The 16,134-nt window shown below is 41.1% G+C and overlaps 1 protein-coding gene across 3 annotated transcripts in view; it reads right to left on the bottom strand.

The window, feature by feature from the left end:
• Positions 1–16,134, bottom strand: part of ARMH4 (armadillo like helical domain containing 4) — a 304,815-nt gene that overhangs the window by 191,085 nt on the left and 97,596 nt on the right. For all 3 annotated transcript variants that reach the window (XM_089661128.1, XM_089661130.1, XM_089661129.1), the window contains exon 5: positions 10,926–11,186. In XM_089661128.1, the coding sequence (XP_089517254.1) occupies positions 10,926–11,186 (261 nt within the window). The remainder of the gene's footprint in view (positions 1–10,925; positions 11,187–16,134) is intronic.

Here is a 16,134-nt window from a genome sequence, read left to right as displayed (position 1 = left end):
TTAAAATGTTTCAGTTTGATTATTGAGGGACAAGACACTTAAGAAATACTTCCTCCTGTCTGCAGCAGATTGATAACATCATATAATTTCCTGGAGCTCAATTCCTGTTTTCTAATGATAAAAAGTAAACCTTGGAAAATGATACTGTAGCTGTACATAGTGGCATGTGAGGGATTTATATATATCTACTTAAAACTCCTGGACGTAACGCTGGACCCCAGCCATTGCTGACAGTTGGCAGTTTTAGAGTGCACGTCGGCTAGGAAAGGACAGTCAGGACAAAGAGAAGGTATCTCATTGCCATTTTATAATAGTACCTGGGATTTAAAGCAAAACTAAACCCACTCATTTAAAAGAGAAGTATGGCCAAAGCTTTTATGATCATACTTCTCTTGAGGGTCACAGGAGTGCACTTACTTTTGTTCTCTTGTGACCCAGCAGGCTATTAGCCCACTGTCAGCTGATGTCACAGAGCTATTGCAGGCTCTAGAAGGATCCCAACCATATTGTCAGCATCCACCCAGCTGCCTGATTGACAGTTGGCTCCAGCTCTCAGAACATGGCTGAGAGTCTAAACCAGCCACTGCTGCCCCCTCTAAAGCTTGGAGCTCCGGTGAGTGCTGGGGGGGGGCAGAGCAGAGAGCTGGAGACTGAATCACCGCTCTCCACTCCGAGAACACCAAGAACTGAGTGATCAGCAGTCATATGATCACTTATTTTTCGGTCTTAGAGCTGATGTGGGACAGCTGCACCATCACACAGATGGTGCAGCATTGAGCATGTATGTTTGTTTTATTAACCCCATACTTTTAACTGTTTCCCAAGAAAGTTACATTGAAGGCATGCCATCAATAATAACTGTCACAGTTGCTCGTGCTCTCAATTGAACTGTCATGCTATCATACCTGATCATATGTGTAGCACCATGACAACTGCAGATCAAACAGATGCTAAAATGACAGCTTCCTTGGCTGCAAAGAACAGGAGGGTTTAGTTCCACTTTAAGAGGTTAAGCTATGCTTTGCCACATGAAGTAACAATGAAAATAAAGCAAAACTGAAAAAAAAGATTGACTGAATGATTCTTGCAATTAATAACTTTCAATGTTATAATCAATAAAGGGAAATTAGATTACTATCTTTGGGGAAGGGGGGGGGGAGTCGGAAGAATTTTCTTTTCTTTCTGCATGGCAATATTGGCAAAGAGGGAAGGGGTGTTAAACTTTATGGACATAAGTCATTTTCCAGTCGTAGTAACAACAAAAGCAGGATTTAAGTGGTAATGGGCCTTTATTGGGGACCTGCAGCCAAAAAAATAATTATATGAAAATTCTTTATCTTTCTGAAAATGTACTGCTGGGTCCCACTCCTATTACTTCTGGAGGCTCCCTACTGGTCAGTAAGACCACCCTTACATTACAAATATAGGGAAGAAGTATAATACTGTAAATCAAAGTGATTGTAAAGGTTCCTTTTTTTTTTGCACAAACTAGCCCTGATCCTCCTCATATTGGGTCCATCGCTGGTATTCCTGGCTGCTCCCCCTTGACCAATGCCCCCAATAGCAAGCCACTTGCTCTGGGGGCACTGGTGCGTCTATAAGACACACAGAGCCGCAGCTTGGCCCCACCACCGGCTCTCTCCTCATTGGCTCACTGCCTGTAATTGACAGCAACGGAAGCCAATGGCTCTCACATCTGTGTCTCAGTCAATGTGGAGAGAGAGATCTGGAATAGTCGAGGCTCCCATGCAAATTGCTGGATTGAGAGAGGCTCAGGCAAGTATTAGGGAGGTCTGCTGCATACAGAAGGTTTTTTTTACCTTCGTGCCTAGAATGCATGAGGGCTAAAAAATCTTCAGCCTTTACAACCACTTTAACTTCTGCCATGACAACATATCCTAGGTTTAACTTATTATAGGTGGTGTAGTTTTACACTTTACTTACAGAGACACCTTCTGAATAAACCTGCTATGGAAAAACAACCATAAAGATCCAAAGATTGTTATAAGAATTATTTAGATCATCATTAGGGGCCAGTTCTCACCTTAATCTCTGAGGAGATTTGGCATTTTATTCACTTTGCACTTTTAATTTATGTAAGCACTGTACATTGTGGTTTATGAGAATTATTGTATCTGAACTGTGGGGCTGACCTTTTTAAGGATCAGTAAGAAGGGACACGTGAAAACAGTGGTTAAAATAAAAATACTCCACTAAAAACCGTATATTTGTTGTCCCTATGCCTTAGTGTTAGTGGGTACATTGACGACTAGTGGTCACCACTTACTGTAAACCCAGACCAGCCAACTAAACTATCAATCCCACACCAATTAAGCAGATTACAATTCTTAGAGTGGTTGAAGGTTGACTATGACAGCAATTGATGACTTTTTCTTTTGGGCCTTCAGGATTCTGAATACATCAAAATATATTGATTAAAAGTGAGGTCCACCTAAATGAAATCATTAAAACTTTTCCCAAATTCAACTGGCCATTAAGTGTTCACCATTGTCAAGTTGCCGTTATCCCATTAATTTGTGAAATACCCATATCATAGGTTCTAGATGCCCTAAACTGTAGCTGTAGGGACAAGGAAGGGACCTGTCTGTGAATGAGATGTGAACAGATTGCTGAACTGAAGGTCATCTGCAGAACTCGTTAGTCATCATCATTTTTCTCATAGTTCCTCATAAGTTAACTTGATCTACACCAGCTATTACTCTACATTTGCACTCCCTGATTAAATAGCAAGCAACTAGTAAAATCAATGTGTTAACTGATAAATGATATCCAGTAACCATTACAACAGAAAACAATGCACTTGTGTTAAGTTTGGGAAGCCCACTCGTCTCATTTGCTAGATTAGAGTTCTATACTCCACTGTAACACCAATCCTCTCTGAAAGCCTAAAATGAATCCTAACATTTACGCTCCACTCTTGGCAGAAAAATGACATGCTCATTAATGGTACAGACAGCCATCTCATTGAAGTCTTTAGGACTGATGATTCTCCATGTTTCTGTAGAAGCGAATATATATCCACCCATTTTATAAGACCAGGTACACCTATTGTACCTGGTTCTTTCATGGCCCCCAATCGCCTGATCTAAATATTATTGAACCTTGGAGTTTCTACCTTCTTCATCCCCAAAGAATAAGACTTCTTTTATACAAGCCCGATTCTGACACCTATAGCACGTGGTGGAATTAGGAAAGTGGGAGTGGCCAGGATACAGCTGAAAGTGAAATGAACAAAAACCCCATTATGATATAAGAAAAGTACCAGCTGTTTCAAAGTCAAAGGATACCCCTACTGCTGGTCAGGTACTTGATAAAAATACTAATAGAAATAAAACAACAATATACTGGCAGAAGTTCCTACCCATACATTTAAAAAAAAAAAAATATATATATATATATATATATATATATATATATATATGTGTGTGTGTGTGTGTGTAAAATGTGTGCAGGCATGTGTGTGTGTGTGTACCTCGTTTACGAACGCCTCGGTTAACGTAATTTTCGGTTTCCAAATGAAATTCCATTAAAAATAATGCCTCGGTTTATGATTTTTTTTCGCAATACAAAGCAAGTTTCGCCAAGATGCATTGCACCTGAGAGGTTTATAGCACCGCCCCCGTGTATGCTGGAGTCTGTGGGTAGCACGTGGCACCGAGTGGTGATGTGTTGGAGCGGTTTTTGCATCGAGTTTTGGAGCCATTCTGGAAATTTTTAATCATGTCCCTGTACAGTATTTATGCCTTTAAAGTGCACTTTTTAAAGAGTTTGGAACAGATAAAAGACTGTTCTTTTAACTTTTTTTTGACCTCCGGAACGGATTAATTGGTTTTCAATGCATTCCTATGGGAAACCACGTTTCGGTTTACGAATGTTTCGCAATACGAAACGTCCCAGAGGACGCATTAAATTTGTAAATTGAGGCATGCCTCTCTCTCTCTGTCATATATATATATATATATATATATATATATATATATATATATATATACACAGTATATATACATACATACAAACACACATGCACACACACATACACTATATATGTGCTTTCTATGTGTCCAGATAAATTATATATTACTTTGATATATCTGGATACATTGTTTACGTGAAAAGAATAAGCTTCAGAAAGAACTACATAAACCCCCAATCAATTTCTTCAGTACAATTACAGATCTCATATGCAGACTACTCTACTCATACAGCAATGTGTACACTGTGTTCCCAACATCTTTTGAAATCTTGTGCATTTGCCAAGTCCAGCTGTAGAGAATAATGAATAATCCAGACAGCGAGAATATGGAGTAGTCTGTACTTGTAGTGAAAAGACTGTTGAGAGTGGTGGGGAAGCATGTGCCTCTGATTACAAAATTGCAGGTTCCATTCAGCCAGTCCAACAAAGAAAACATTATCTACCGGAAATTACCTGGAAGACTGGGAACCGGTGCTCTGGCCCAACTGCCTTTGGATTGTAGCAATAATCCTTTAATATAATGAAGCCGGCTACTCGGTAACATCCTTTGCATTAATTCCTCATTGGCTACATGGCAAGATACAGCAGTAATGTGTTTTAGCCGAAGCTATGAATAAGGCTTTGCCTGAACCGTGTTACTGCTGTATCCTGCCATGTAGCCAAAAAAGAATTGATGCAATTGATGCTACTGTGGCTGGCTTCATTATATTAGAGCAGGGGTGTCCAAACTGTGGCCCGAGGACCGCATATGGCTCTTCGCTAAATATCCAAGAGAAATGTGTATACTGCTCAGGTGAGTCACAGCCGCCTCAGTTCACCTCCGCTGAACTGACGAGAAAGAGGGTAAATGGCCGCACACCCCCACGGAACTGAATCCAAATAAAATCTTTATTATCTTCACATACAAGAGAGCAATACAGGACAAGCAGTTAACGCGTTTCACACTTAGAATATGTGCTTATAACAAACTGTTGATGTGATTGTTATGAATAAGCACGAATTCTAAGTGTGAAACGCGTTAACTGCTTGTCCTGTATTGCTCTCCTGTATGTAAAGATAAAGAAAGATTTTGTTTGGATTCAATACTGTGATGGTCTGTGACAATTTACTCTCTTTCTCTCCATGGCCTTTATCCAGCCCTTAAGGCACAATTCCTCCTAATGATATGAGGCACAATTCTTCCCACTGACGCCAACAAAGGGGCACCATTTCTTCCACTGTCGCCAACAATGGGGCACTATTTCTTCCACGGATACCAATAATGGGGTACTATTTCTTCCACTGACGCCAACAAAGGGGCACCATTTCTTCCACTGGCGCCAACAATGGGGCACTATTTCTTCCACGGATACCAATAATGGGGTACTATTTCTTCCACTGACGCCAAGAATGGGGCACTATTTCTTCCAGTGACGCCAACAATGGGGCACTATTTCTTCCACTGACGCCAACAAAGGGACACTATTTCTTCCACTGACACCAACAATGGGCCACTATTTCTTCCACTGATACCAATAATGGGGTACTATTTCTTCCACTGACGCCAACAATGGGGCACTATTTCTTCCACTGACGCCAACAATGGGGCACTATTTCTTCCACTGACGCCAACAATGGGGCACTATTTCTTCCACTGATACTCATAATGGGGTACTATTTTAACCACTGACGCCAACAATGGGGCACTATTTCTTCCATCGATACTCATAATGGGGTACTATTTCTACCACTGAAGCCAACAATGGGGCACTATTTCTTCCACTGCTACCAATAATGGGGCACTACTCTTCTTCCTACTCACCACCAATCCTGAGGCCATGTTTATTTTCACTGATACTGGGCCCAGGATAGTTTCTACCCCCCTCTGACCACAACCCGGCCCTCCTAAAGTCTGAAGGACAGTAAACTGGCCCTTTGTTTGAAACGCTTGGAGATCTCTGTATTAGAGAATTATTGTGCCATTCAGGCTGTACTGTTGAATCAGCTGAAGTCAATAAAACGTTGCAGCGCATGCGTTGCACGGCATCCAACACACCTGGACATATGCCCCAACTGTTCAGTCTAGTACACTTTTTCACCTGCCAGGCGCCCGATATTGACAGATTCCCCATAGCAGCTGCTGGAGTTTGTAAGGGTAGTAATGGCCAGGTTACAGCTAAGTGAAATGAAAAAGGAGATCTATGATGGAATAAAAATGTGCAGTAGATATTCAACATAAACCATAAAAATAAACCAAGGCTGAAACAGAATTCACTCAACCATCATAGCATAATGGATCCAAACGGAGAGCAAACTGTACTCATTATTCTACAAAAGACGTTTGTTATCGCCCGCTAGTTACAGCTTATTGTCCACCATTATAGATCCCTCTACATAGAGGGCCCATCCTCGAAGGCACATTATACTGTTTTCAAGGCAATTAGATTCCTCTGTAATTTCCGAGCACTTGCTGTTTCTGAGTCCCCTCTGGGTGGTACGTTCTTGTCACTTTTGTTTCTAGATGCTACTATGGAAAGTTGATGATATTCATAAGTGGGGGAAGATATAAGGACAAGCAAGGTCAGACTGAGATAATACAGATGATACAGCTCATGCAGAGACCTATTATTGGGATGGAATTGTGAAGCGCTGAGCCGTGTTCCACTTACAGTAAAGCTAGCACAGTATATTAAATAATATCCATAAAGAGGACAGAGATGGCACTAGATTATGTCTTGAGGACAAGTGCAGCAGTGTATTAAGTATACTGACAGACTAGTAATAATATGACCCACATTTACGGTATTTGCTGAAATGACATCATTATTTGTCTCCCAGAGGGGAAACCTTGGGTGGCCAGGAAAAGAGCAATTGACTTAGAATGTTGGGTAAAATTGCAGACCTCTGCTGCCCTCTAGTGCCAGCAGTAGACACAACACATTTCGGTGTTCCTAGATGTCACAGTGTAGTAATCTAATAAAACCTATACAACACTTAACCAGCCGCGCATGATTGCCTACCAAGCAGAACAGTAGAAGGACATAATAACTGTTCTTAGAATTTTTATCAGTGGTGGGGTTCATTCACTACAACTGAAGAGTGCAAAATCTGGTGCAGCTCTGCATAGAAACCAATCAGCTTCCAGTTTTGTTTTTTTTTTTCAAATGTTGATTGAATAAGTTGATGTTATTAGCTGATTGGCTACCATGCACATCTGCTATATGTATTACTATACACATTATAGAAAACTAAGGCTCAAAATTGGAAATATAATATACAAATGTTATTCTTATGCAGCTAGATGCTTGTCCTTTAGTGCATACGTCTCCAATGATGAACTCTATTGTTGATCCAAAACTACAATTTAAACCAGATTTGCAGTTATTAAAATCATGAAATCTGAACTCCAGGATTTATATAAAAAGAAAAATGGGTCAAACCCACTTACACTACTTTCCTATAACTACAAATGGCCCCAAATATTTTCAAGTGCAGCTCTACAGAGGTGACTCGCCTAAACCTTACATGTCAGCCACTTAGCCAAGCAGACACCATCCCAGGACTATATATGCCTCAAGGAAGTTTCCTCTTTTCCTTTCCGTTTTTCTTTTTTGGCACTATGTGGTCTTTATCATGCTATACGCAGGGCACAGAGCGAAAATACACCATATTACGCTTACAGTAGTATGAACAATAATGATGCAGAGAATCTGAAACCTGTTAAAAAAGGGATAATATATTGCATTATGGTACTTTTAAACAGACATTCCAAGGATGATTTTAAACACTTAAAACTTAAACTGAATTCAAAGTGTTCCCACAATTACAAAGTTAAAAAAATTAAGGAAAAGGAGCAAAAAAAGGTATAGCTGTGGGCTCAATGAAAACCTTTTGCCACCTATATTTGATATCAGGTACATTTTTCTAAAGCATTAGGCCCCTTTCACCTGGGTTTTCCAATCAGGTCTACCTGTCCAAGTCTGAAAAAAAGAAAAAATAGAAAGCAAAAGGGAAAAGAGAAGGGGGGGATGAAGGAGGAGAAGGCAGAGAAGGGCAGGTAGGGAAGCAGAGGGTTTTCCCTGAGAGAAGGCAGTGAGGAGTTGAAGAATTACTTAGGTTTTATGAATATGTTAAGAAAGGCACCAATATAGACAATATACTGCCAGGGCCTCCATGTGCACTTGAAGGTCTCTTTGGTGTTATGTAGAGTAGCAGTAAGATCTTTTATGACCCCGGTTTCATTAACCGTGGTGAACCAACGAGATTTCGTGTGCTGGCACGTTTGCTTCCACCTGAGCAGCATATAGGCCTTTGCTGCGTTCAAAAGTTGGATAGTCAAAGACTATTTAGATTTCCTAATGGGTCTCTCTAATAGATGCAATAGGCAAGCCACTGGATTATCAGGCACATCTACCAACATGAGCTGTTTGATAATACTCGCCATATCGTGCCAGAAGAAATGTATTTTTGGGCATTGCCAAAATATGTGTAATATGGTGCCCTTTTCCCTTCTGCATCTCCAGCAGTCACTTGAGGCTTGGGGAAAAACATGGTGGAGACAAGTGAGCACCTTATACCACCATGTAGGGATCTTATAACCCATATCCTGGAGTTTGCTAGCAATGGAGAATTTGCGGGAGAAGTGGAGGACCTTTTATCACTGCTGGGCTGTGAAGTGATCCTTTTCACTTTTTTTGGACCTAAGCGTGATGGATCAGAAGTAGCCTGATGTTAAAGGACCCACATCTGATTATAACTGGCCACCCAGAGACCCGACACAGGTCTGCTCCTGTCCGTTGTGTGAATGCATACACAAAATGAACAGGAACAGATATAAAAAAAAATTGATATCCATCCTGATCAGATCCAATTCAGGGGGGGGGGATTCTGATCAAGGATCCCCAGGTGACTGGAGTGCAGAAGCACCATAAGAAAGGGCCCTTACAGAGTACCCCAGCAGCCTACAGACCTGGGACACTCTGTTATTCAAAGAGTACCTAGCTTTGGTCTAGCCCATTCCATCCCATATCCTCCACCTTACTCTTTTAGTTACCTTGGCTGTTCATCAAGTGAATTGGCTAATGGGGAGCAGGAGGTGGTAGCATGTGAACCACAGAACAGATGTACAATAAAGGAAACTATGTCGAGAGAAATACGTAGGCTTTGATTGCTGACCTGTCCTGAAAATGACGGTGACTTGGTTGTCATGGTGATTCTCTGACTTCAATACTTTCTGAGTCATTGATTTGGAACATATATGCAAGAATTCTAACTTCAGTGCTACACATTCAAAGCTGGGCAACTAGCATTTAAAGAAGGCAGTTAGCCTACACTTTTTTTGTATTACAGGTGTTAATTTTTCATTTTTTTTATATAAATTGCAATGATCGCATCATGCAAATAATAGGATTTTTGTCTTATCTGTTAATTTATTTTCTTGGAGTACATTACAGGACACAAAATGTTTAACCCTTAGACCAGTTTCTCAAACTTTTTAACATGGAGGAACTCTTGAAACAACATTCCAGTCTCAGGAAACCCTGAGACTGGAACTATATACACAACTTACTGTGAAGAATGGCTGTCTTAGACCATTGGCTTATCCTTTTGCTTTCAGGTGATTGGACACTGACAATCAGATGTATGTGCTGCCCTATGCAAGCCTTTCCTCTCCCAGCAAGCGTTTTTTCTTTCTTGCAAGCAGTAATAGGGGTTGATGATAAGAAACAGAGGGAATGGGGCCTTAGTCATGTAACATACTACAATAAAAGGATTTACAGGTAAGAAGAAACTAATTTATTAATCAGGACACAGGCTCTTTAAGTTTTAGACCATTGGAATGTCCAAAAGCAGACCAACTGAGGGTCAAGGAAGGGCTCAAAGGAACTCTTACACCTAAAACATATGCTTGATGCTAAAAGACCAAGTAGCACTAACTTATATAGGGGAAGGTGCCCTGACAGGAAAGAGTGGAATCTTATGAACTTGATGAACTTGAATGATGACCTTCAGGAATGATGAAGAGTGAATCTGACTGTCTAAAGGAAGCTATAGAGGAGAGACAGACTAGAACAGCATGTACCTATGTCAAGACAGTGAAGAGAAATCTCCTTAGGAGGTTTGGGAGCAGGACACAGAGAGGAAAGCATGTCCTGATTAAGTTGGAAGGAGGAAACCACAAAGGAGGCCCTAGGCCTCAAGACAGCCTAGTCCTTTTATAACACTAGGAAGGGCTCTTTACAGGATAAAGTGGCTAACCCAGACACACACCTTACAGTGGTGACAGCAATGAAAAGACAACTTTATGAGTAAGAATAGACAAGGGGCTATCCCTAATAGCTTAAACGAGTAGTTTTTACAAAGCCAGAAGTACCAGGTTGAGTCCTACAGATCCACTGGAGAAAGCACAGGGGGAGCTATGCGAGCAAACTCCTCTATGACTATTCTCATTAAAGAATGAATAAATGAATGAGAGGCTAGAAAAAACAGAAATTAACAAGGAATTTGCTTCTCTTAGAGCAAAAAGAAGATGTCCATTCACCTAAAGACATTAATAAAAAATGGAGACTTGCTGAGAGTAGATGGGGGTTATAGAGGGCTGTCTTAATAGTTTTGTTAGTCCAGCCACCTGAAGGAAGCTGCATAACCCAATAGTCTAAGACCCAAAGAGCCTGTGTCCTGTAATGTACAGTTAAGAATATGTACATTTATGTTTTGTAAACCTTATTTCCTATATACAATTAACCTAAGAAAAGTGGACATGTCACAATGCAAAACTTTTCCAGTTTAGGCTACACTCAGTAGAACAGAACATGCGCTTAATGCACAATTTACAACCTCAATCTAACATTTCTTGCATAGTTCTCAATTATCCACTAAATTTCTACAAATATTGCATACAGAGACAGACCTCCTCAGCAACTATAAACATATAATAGCAATTCTCACTTACCAAGTCCTTGGTTTTGTTGCTCCCACTCCATGGTGTCAGGCACTGGATAAGCGCCTCCTTCTATGAGAGCGATGTTGCTATCATCTTCTAGTGGTTCTTGGGAGGATAGTCCAGGGAGAGTAAAGAGAGGAAAGTCAGAACCTTTCTCTGCACTGTCATCTACAGAGTCATTATCTTTTTCATCCTCCTCCTCCTCTTCTTCATCTTCATCCACCTCATCATCATCTTCATCATCCTCATCTTCTTCCTCCTCGTCACCTTCTGTGTTTGAGAAAATGAGCAAAGATGGGAAGGTGTTTTATTGGAAGTGTATGATGTAACGCCAACGCTTGTATCTGAAAACTGCATACCTATTGGTGCCAGTTAGTTTAAACTTCCGCAGTTTATGAGGATGCACAGTGGCATAACTAATGTGAATGGCACCCAGAGAGAACAATTTTTAACAACCCATCCTCTATAACTCAAAATTGGTTTTAGTAATATAAATAATGAGCCCACATAGAATGTATGGAAGCCCGTATCCACTGGCAGAGCGGAATTTATATAAAATAAGCACCCACTCACACAGCATCAGAAAAGTACTTTAAAACCACAATGTTTAGTCCCAAGTGGTGCTTCATCCAGTCAACTATTTTAGGTTTTATGACTCACCCATGCTACAAGGTGATCCTGGAAACCCAATATCTTTTTTTTATCTGAGTACCTTCATAAACTATGATTAAACACTGATCCCACTTATAATTTACAATGGCAGTACCTTTTTTTCAACACATCCACTCCATCTATTCAAGAGAAGTCACTGAAGCTCATTTATCAAATTGTTAAGTCAAAAGGTAGGCAAAGGAACTCTTCATATGTGTCTGAGACAAGAGCATGATGCAGTATCAGGCTTCTCCCTTTTCAGTCCCTTCTAAAATTCTATTCTTAAAGGTAGAACGCCAGACAAATATAAATTAAATTTATTTCTCTCATGCATTCATTAAAAATCATTTAAAATACTCTTAGAGTCAGGTAGGTTAGCTATATCTATTTTCAAATCAACCTCCGGTAGTGCTCTACACAACAGGACTCAAACTAATAAGACGGTAGAATCAGATTCTACTTCATTTTACAGTGCTGTCAGTCTCCCTTCCTAAACATGCTATAGGAGGATACAGCAAAAGAATGACCTCTTCTGTTGGCTGCTGCTCCTCTGTCAATCAGCACATCACAAAAAAAAAACGCTAAACAACAGGACTACATAGTATTTTGAAGGTACCACACCACTGAATAGAGTAAAAACTATATTTTTCTTGAACAATCAAATATAAAATATGAAAAACTCCCAAAAGAAAAACAGGGTAAGTCTATTGCATTTTAGCATACTACAAATTACACAGAGTTATATTACATCATTTGGAGAATATTGTGATTAGTGTAGCCCCAAATATAGCATTTCCACGGGGACTCCAACAAATTTTACCAACCCAATAATCTACAAGGATCTGGAGTTGGCAGAAAGTTGCAACACACTGACTCAAAGAAGGCTTCAATTCTGGAGGTTTCTCTTGCATGTTCTAGTAGGATAACATTGAGGTAAGTAGTGTGCATGTTGGTCGTTAGATCGAGATGACCATCACTACTATACATTTCACGTACATAGGTTGCACCAATTTTTTTTTTTTACAAACTGACAGCTGAAAGTAGATGAGCTTTTAAGAAACAAAATTTAATTAAAACCTGATGTCTATGGTTTATGTACTTTTAAGTGGTTGATACACAGACATAATACAAATTCTTCTACATAAGTTGTACCTGTTTATCTATAGCATTCTTTCTCCTACATCCAAAGTGCAGAATTTACACAGGGTCTATCAGTTCTGAAAAGCAGGGGGCAGGGAGCTAAAGTTAGAGGAGAGCTTTGAGAGCTGATTGGAGGGAAGGGACACAGCCCCCTTCACACAGCACCAAGCTGAGACTGTCAATCACAGGCTGTGCCCTCCCCGTCACCATTTTTCTCTTGGTGTCAGGCAAAATGTATCAGCAGGAACCAGACAGCAGACAGAATTGACACTCTAGATTAAGACAAGTGCAAACTATAGAGGGATATGCTTTGTTCATATTACATGTTTACAACCACTTTAAGTTATTGATTACATTAATACAGTATTTTCTCTATAGTTTATTTAATGTAAAGTTTTCTTTTCTTTAAGTTGATTAATTTTTGTATATCTTTTGTAAACAATTTAAAGTGGTAGTAAACTCCGCTTGTTTATTTTAACCTACAGGTATCCCTATAATAAGGCTAACCTGTAAGTACAGTAAATCCTGTATCTCTAACAAGTGCACTGTGTAGGAGACATTTACTTTAGTAGCAGCTGGTAATGTCACCGGTGCATGCACACTGAGCTTTTAATGGACGGTATGCAATCCATTGAGAGAGCTCTGCTGTGGCCATGAGCAAGACTGACGTCATCGTGGCTCACCCATTCAAATAGCCGGAGCCTGCGAACCTGGAAGGAAGACCGGGTGAAGATAGAAGCCCTGTCAGTGCCCTGATGATCAGTGTATATGTCCCCTCCGCGGAAAGCCGATTACCGGCTCTCCTCTCGAGCTGTCAGCATGACAGCTCGACAGAGAAATGCCGATAACCGGCATTTTCGTGTTTACATGTGATCAGCTGTGATTGGACACAGCTGATCACATGACCGAGCCGACATCTTTGGCTCTTTCCGTGATCCGCTGTGTCCGAGGGACACAGCGCACCGGCGATCGCCGCTGCGCGCTCCCTGAGCCGCGCATGCACAGTGAGAATGGTAGGACGTCATATGACGTCCTATCAGAACAAGAGAACCACCTTGCGCCCGTCATTGTACTATAGGGCGGGCGGAAGGTGGTTAAGAAAGCTTCATTGTAATTTTCTTTCAAGATCAAATCAATATTACTTTGATCTGTTGTAGCAGGGCCCTTAAATGGTGTGGGCTCATAGGCTGGTGCCTACTCTGCATATCTGGCACCGATCTAAACATAACCCACAGAGGAGGGACTAATACCACTCACAGAGTATCTTTATTACCCATGGCACAATTAGCACTGCAGGTGAAATTTGTAACAGCAGCCCTCAATTTATATAAAACTGGTGGTGTGCTATAAGCTCCAAGAATCCCTGCACATTAGTAATGGAGAAATAAGTCTTGATCCCATTACATCTCTGCAAAGGCAACAAGTTATATTTGCAAAGTTTCTTGAACTTACTGAATAAATGAAAGCAGCTAAGGCTTGTTACAATATATTGAGCATCATGCTGCAGGTCTTATAACCTACTCTATATTGCCAAAAGTATTGGGCCACCCCTCCAAATCATTGGATTCAGGTGTTCCAATCACCTCCATGGCCACAGGTGTAAAAAATTAAGCATCTGGGCATGCAGACAAATATTTGTGAAAGAATGGGTCGCTCCCAGGAGCTCAGTGAATTCAAGCGTGGTACTGTGATTGGTAGCCATCTGTGCAATATATCCATCCGTGAAAGGGGGATTATGGTGTGGGGTTGTTTTTCAGGGGTTGGACTTGGCCCCTTAGTTTCAGTGAAGGGAACTCTTAAGGCGTCAGTACACCAAGACATTTTGGACATTTTCAGACTCCCAACTTTGTGGGAACAGTTTGGGGGTGGCCTCTTCCTGTTCCAACATGACTGCGCACCAGTCCTGACCTCAACCAGATTGAACACCTTTGGGATGAATTAGAGCGGTGGCCTTCTCGTCCGACTTCAGTGCCTGACCTCACAAATGTGCTTCTGGAAGAATGGTCAAACATTCCCATAGACACACTCCTACACCTTGTGGACAGCCTTCCCAGAAGAGTTGAAGCTGTTATAGCTGCAAAGGGCGGGGCCAACTCAATATTGAACCTTATGGACTAAGACCGGGATGCCATTAAAGTCCAAGTGCATGTAAAGGCAGGCCAACCAATACTTTTGGCAATATAGCGTATTAATCTACCCGTGTGCACAGAACTTTGGTTACTGACAGACGTTTGTCATATGCAAGCACAAAGCACAGTACCTCCAATTGTTACCCTTATTCTTTCACATATGTTGCCAGGCTGATTTAAGTGCAGAATGACTACTGAATTCAAGCACCAAATGGAAGCCAGAGGCAAAGGAGCATGAAGAAAAGACAAGGGATCAATGAGGCAGTGGAGCAGTTAGGAAAAGTAATGGCACTGTGACAACTGAGTGACAACATACCACGCGCCAGTTCTGCATGGCTGAAGGGAAGATGTAGCATGCAAGCCAGCAAACTGAATAAAGGCTGAATAAAAAGAGAGAGTGGTGCCAATCATGAGAAAACTGCACATCAAATGAGATAGAAAATAGTACATTCCAAGCAGAAAGTAAACTGGAGGCACTCCTGTTAAACTACACTGGTCCAAACATATACTACTGACCTGACCATAGAAACAAGCAGGGCCCATATCACTGCTCCAGGCCCTGGATTCTGGGAGGCAATGCACAGGCTGTCAGTCAGGGGCAGTAGGTATTGCTCTGTCTGACATAGGACTAAGGGACTAATGGTCAGTAAAAAGTGGTGTGCTGAGGACCACTAAAATGGTGGTAAGATGGCACATCATGCAATCCTTAAGAATGTAGAAGAATGCAATGTGCAAGATCAGGAACATCCTGCTTAAAAATTTAACACATTTGGCTGGGGAGTCTTTTGGCACTCAACAGCTTTTTTGTCAAAATCTTGCCATTCGGGCCAAGATCTGCAGATCTGAGTAAGCTGATGTATGCAATGCTCTGTGCCTATGACCCAGCATTTATTTCCTCCAGTACTACCAGTGTCCCATACAATGTGTGGATGTGCCAGGCCTGACACACAAGACCAAATACCTGCTATTCTATCATGGGCACCAGGCTTTCCTGCTAGATAAATGCTTATTACCAAAACCCTTCTCTTTGGAAGGGCCCCGAATCTGATGCAAAGCACAAATTCAAAAAACGTAGACCAGTTTGTTCCCTGACATCTCTCTATCACAAAAGAACACAAAGCTATGGATCCACCACAGCTATGTAAGTTAATGCTGATGAAGGCTACATTGTAATATAACTTAAATTCCTTAGAATTTCTGCCCCTGGCATCCTAGGGGCCACACTTGGCCCTTGGTACCTGCTGTGGCATTTGAGTCTTCAGTAGTGAAAAGCAGAAGACTGAGCAGTAATGACAGTG

The sequence above is a fragment of the Staurois parvus genome, unplaced genomic scaffold (genome assembly GCF_062004578.1).
Source record: "Staurois parvus isolate SC_StPar_1 unplaced genomic scaffold, SC_StPar_1.0 ptg001316l, whole genome shotgun sequence".
Lineage (NCBI taxonomy): Eukaryota > Metazoa > Chordata > Amphibia > Anura > Ranidae > Staurois > Staurois parvus.
Note: the sequence above shows the minus strand (reverse complement) of the source record. Positions and strands in the feature narration are given on the sequence as shown.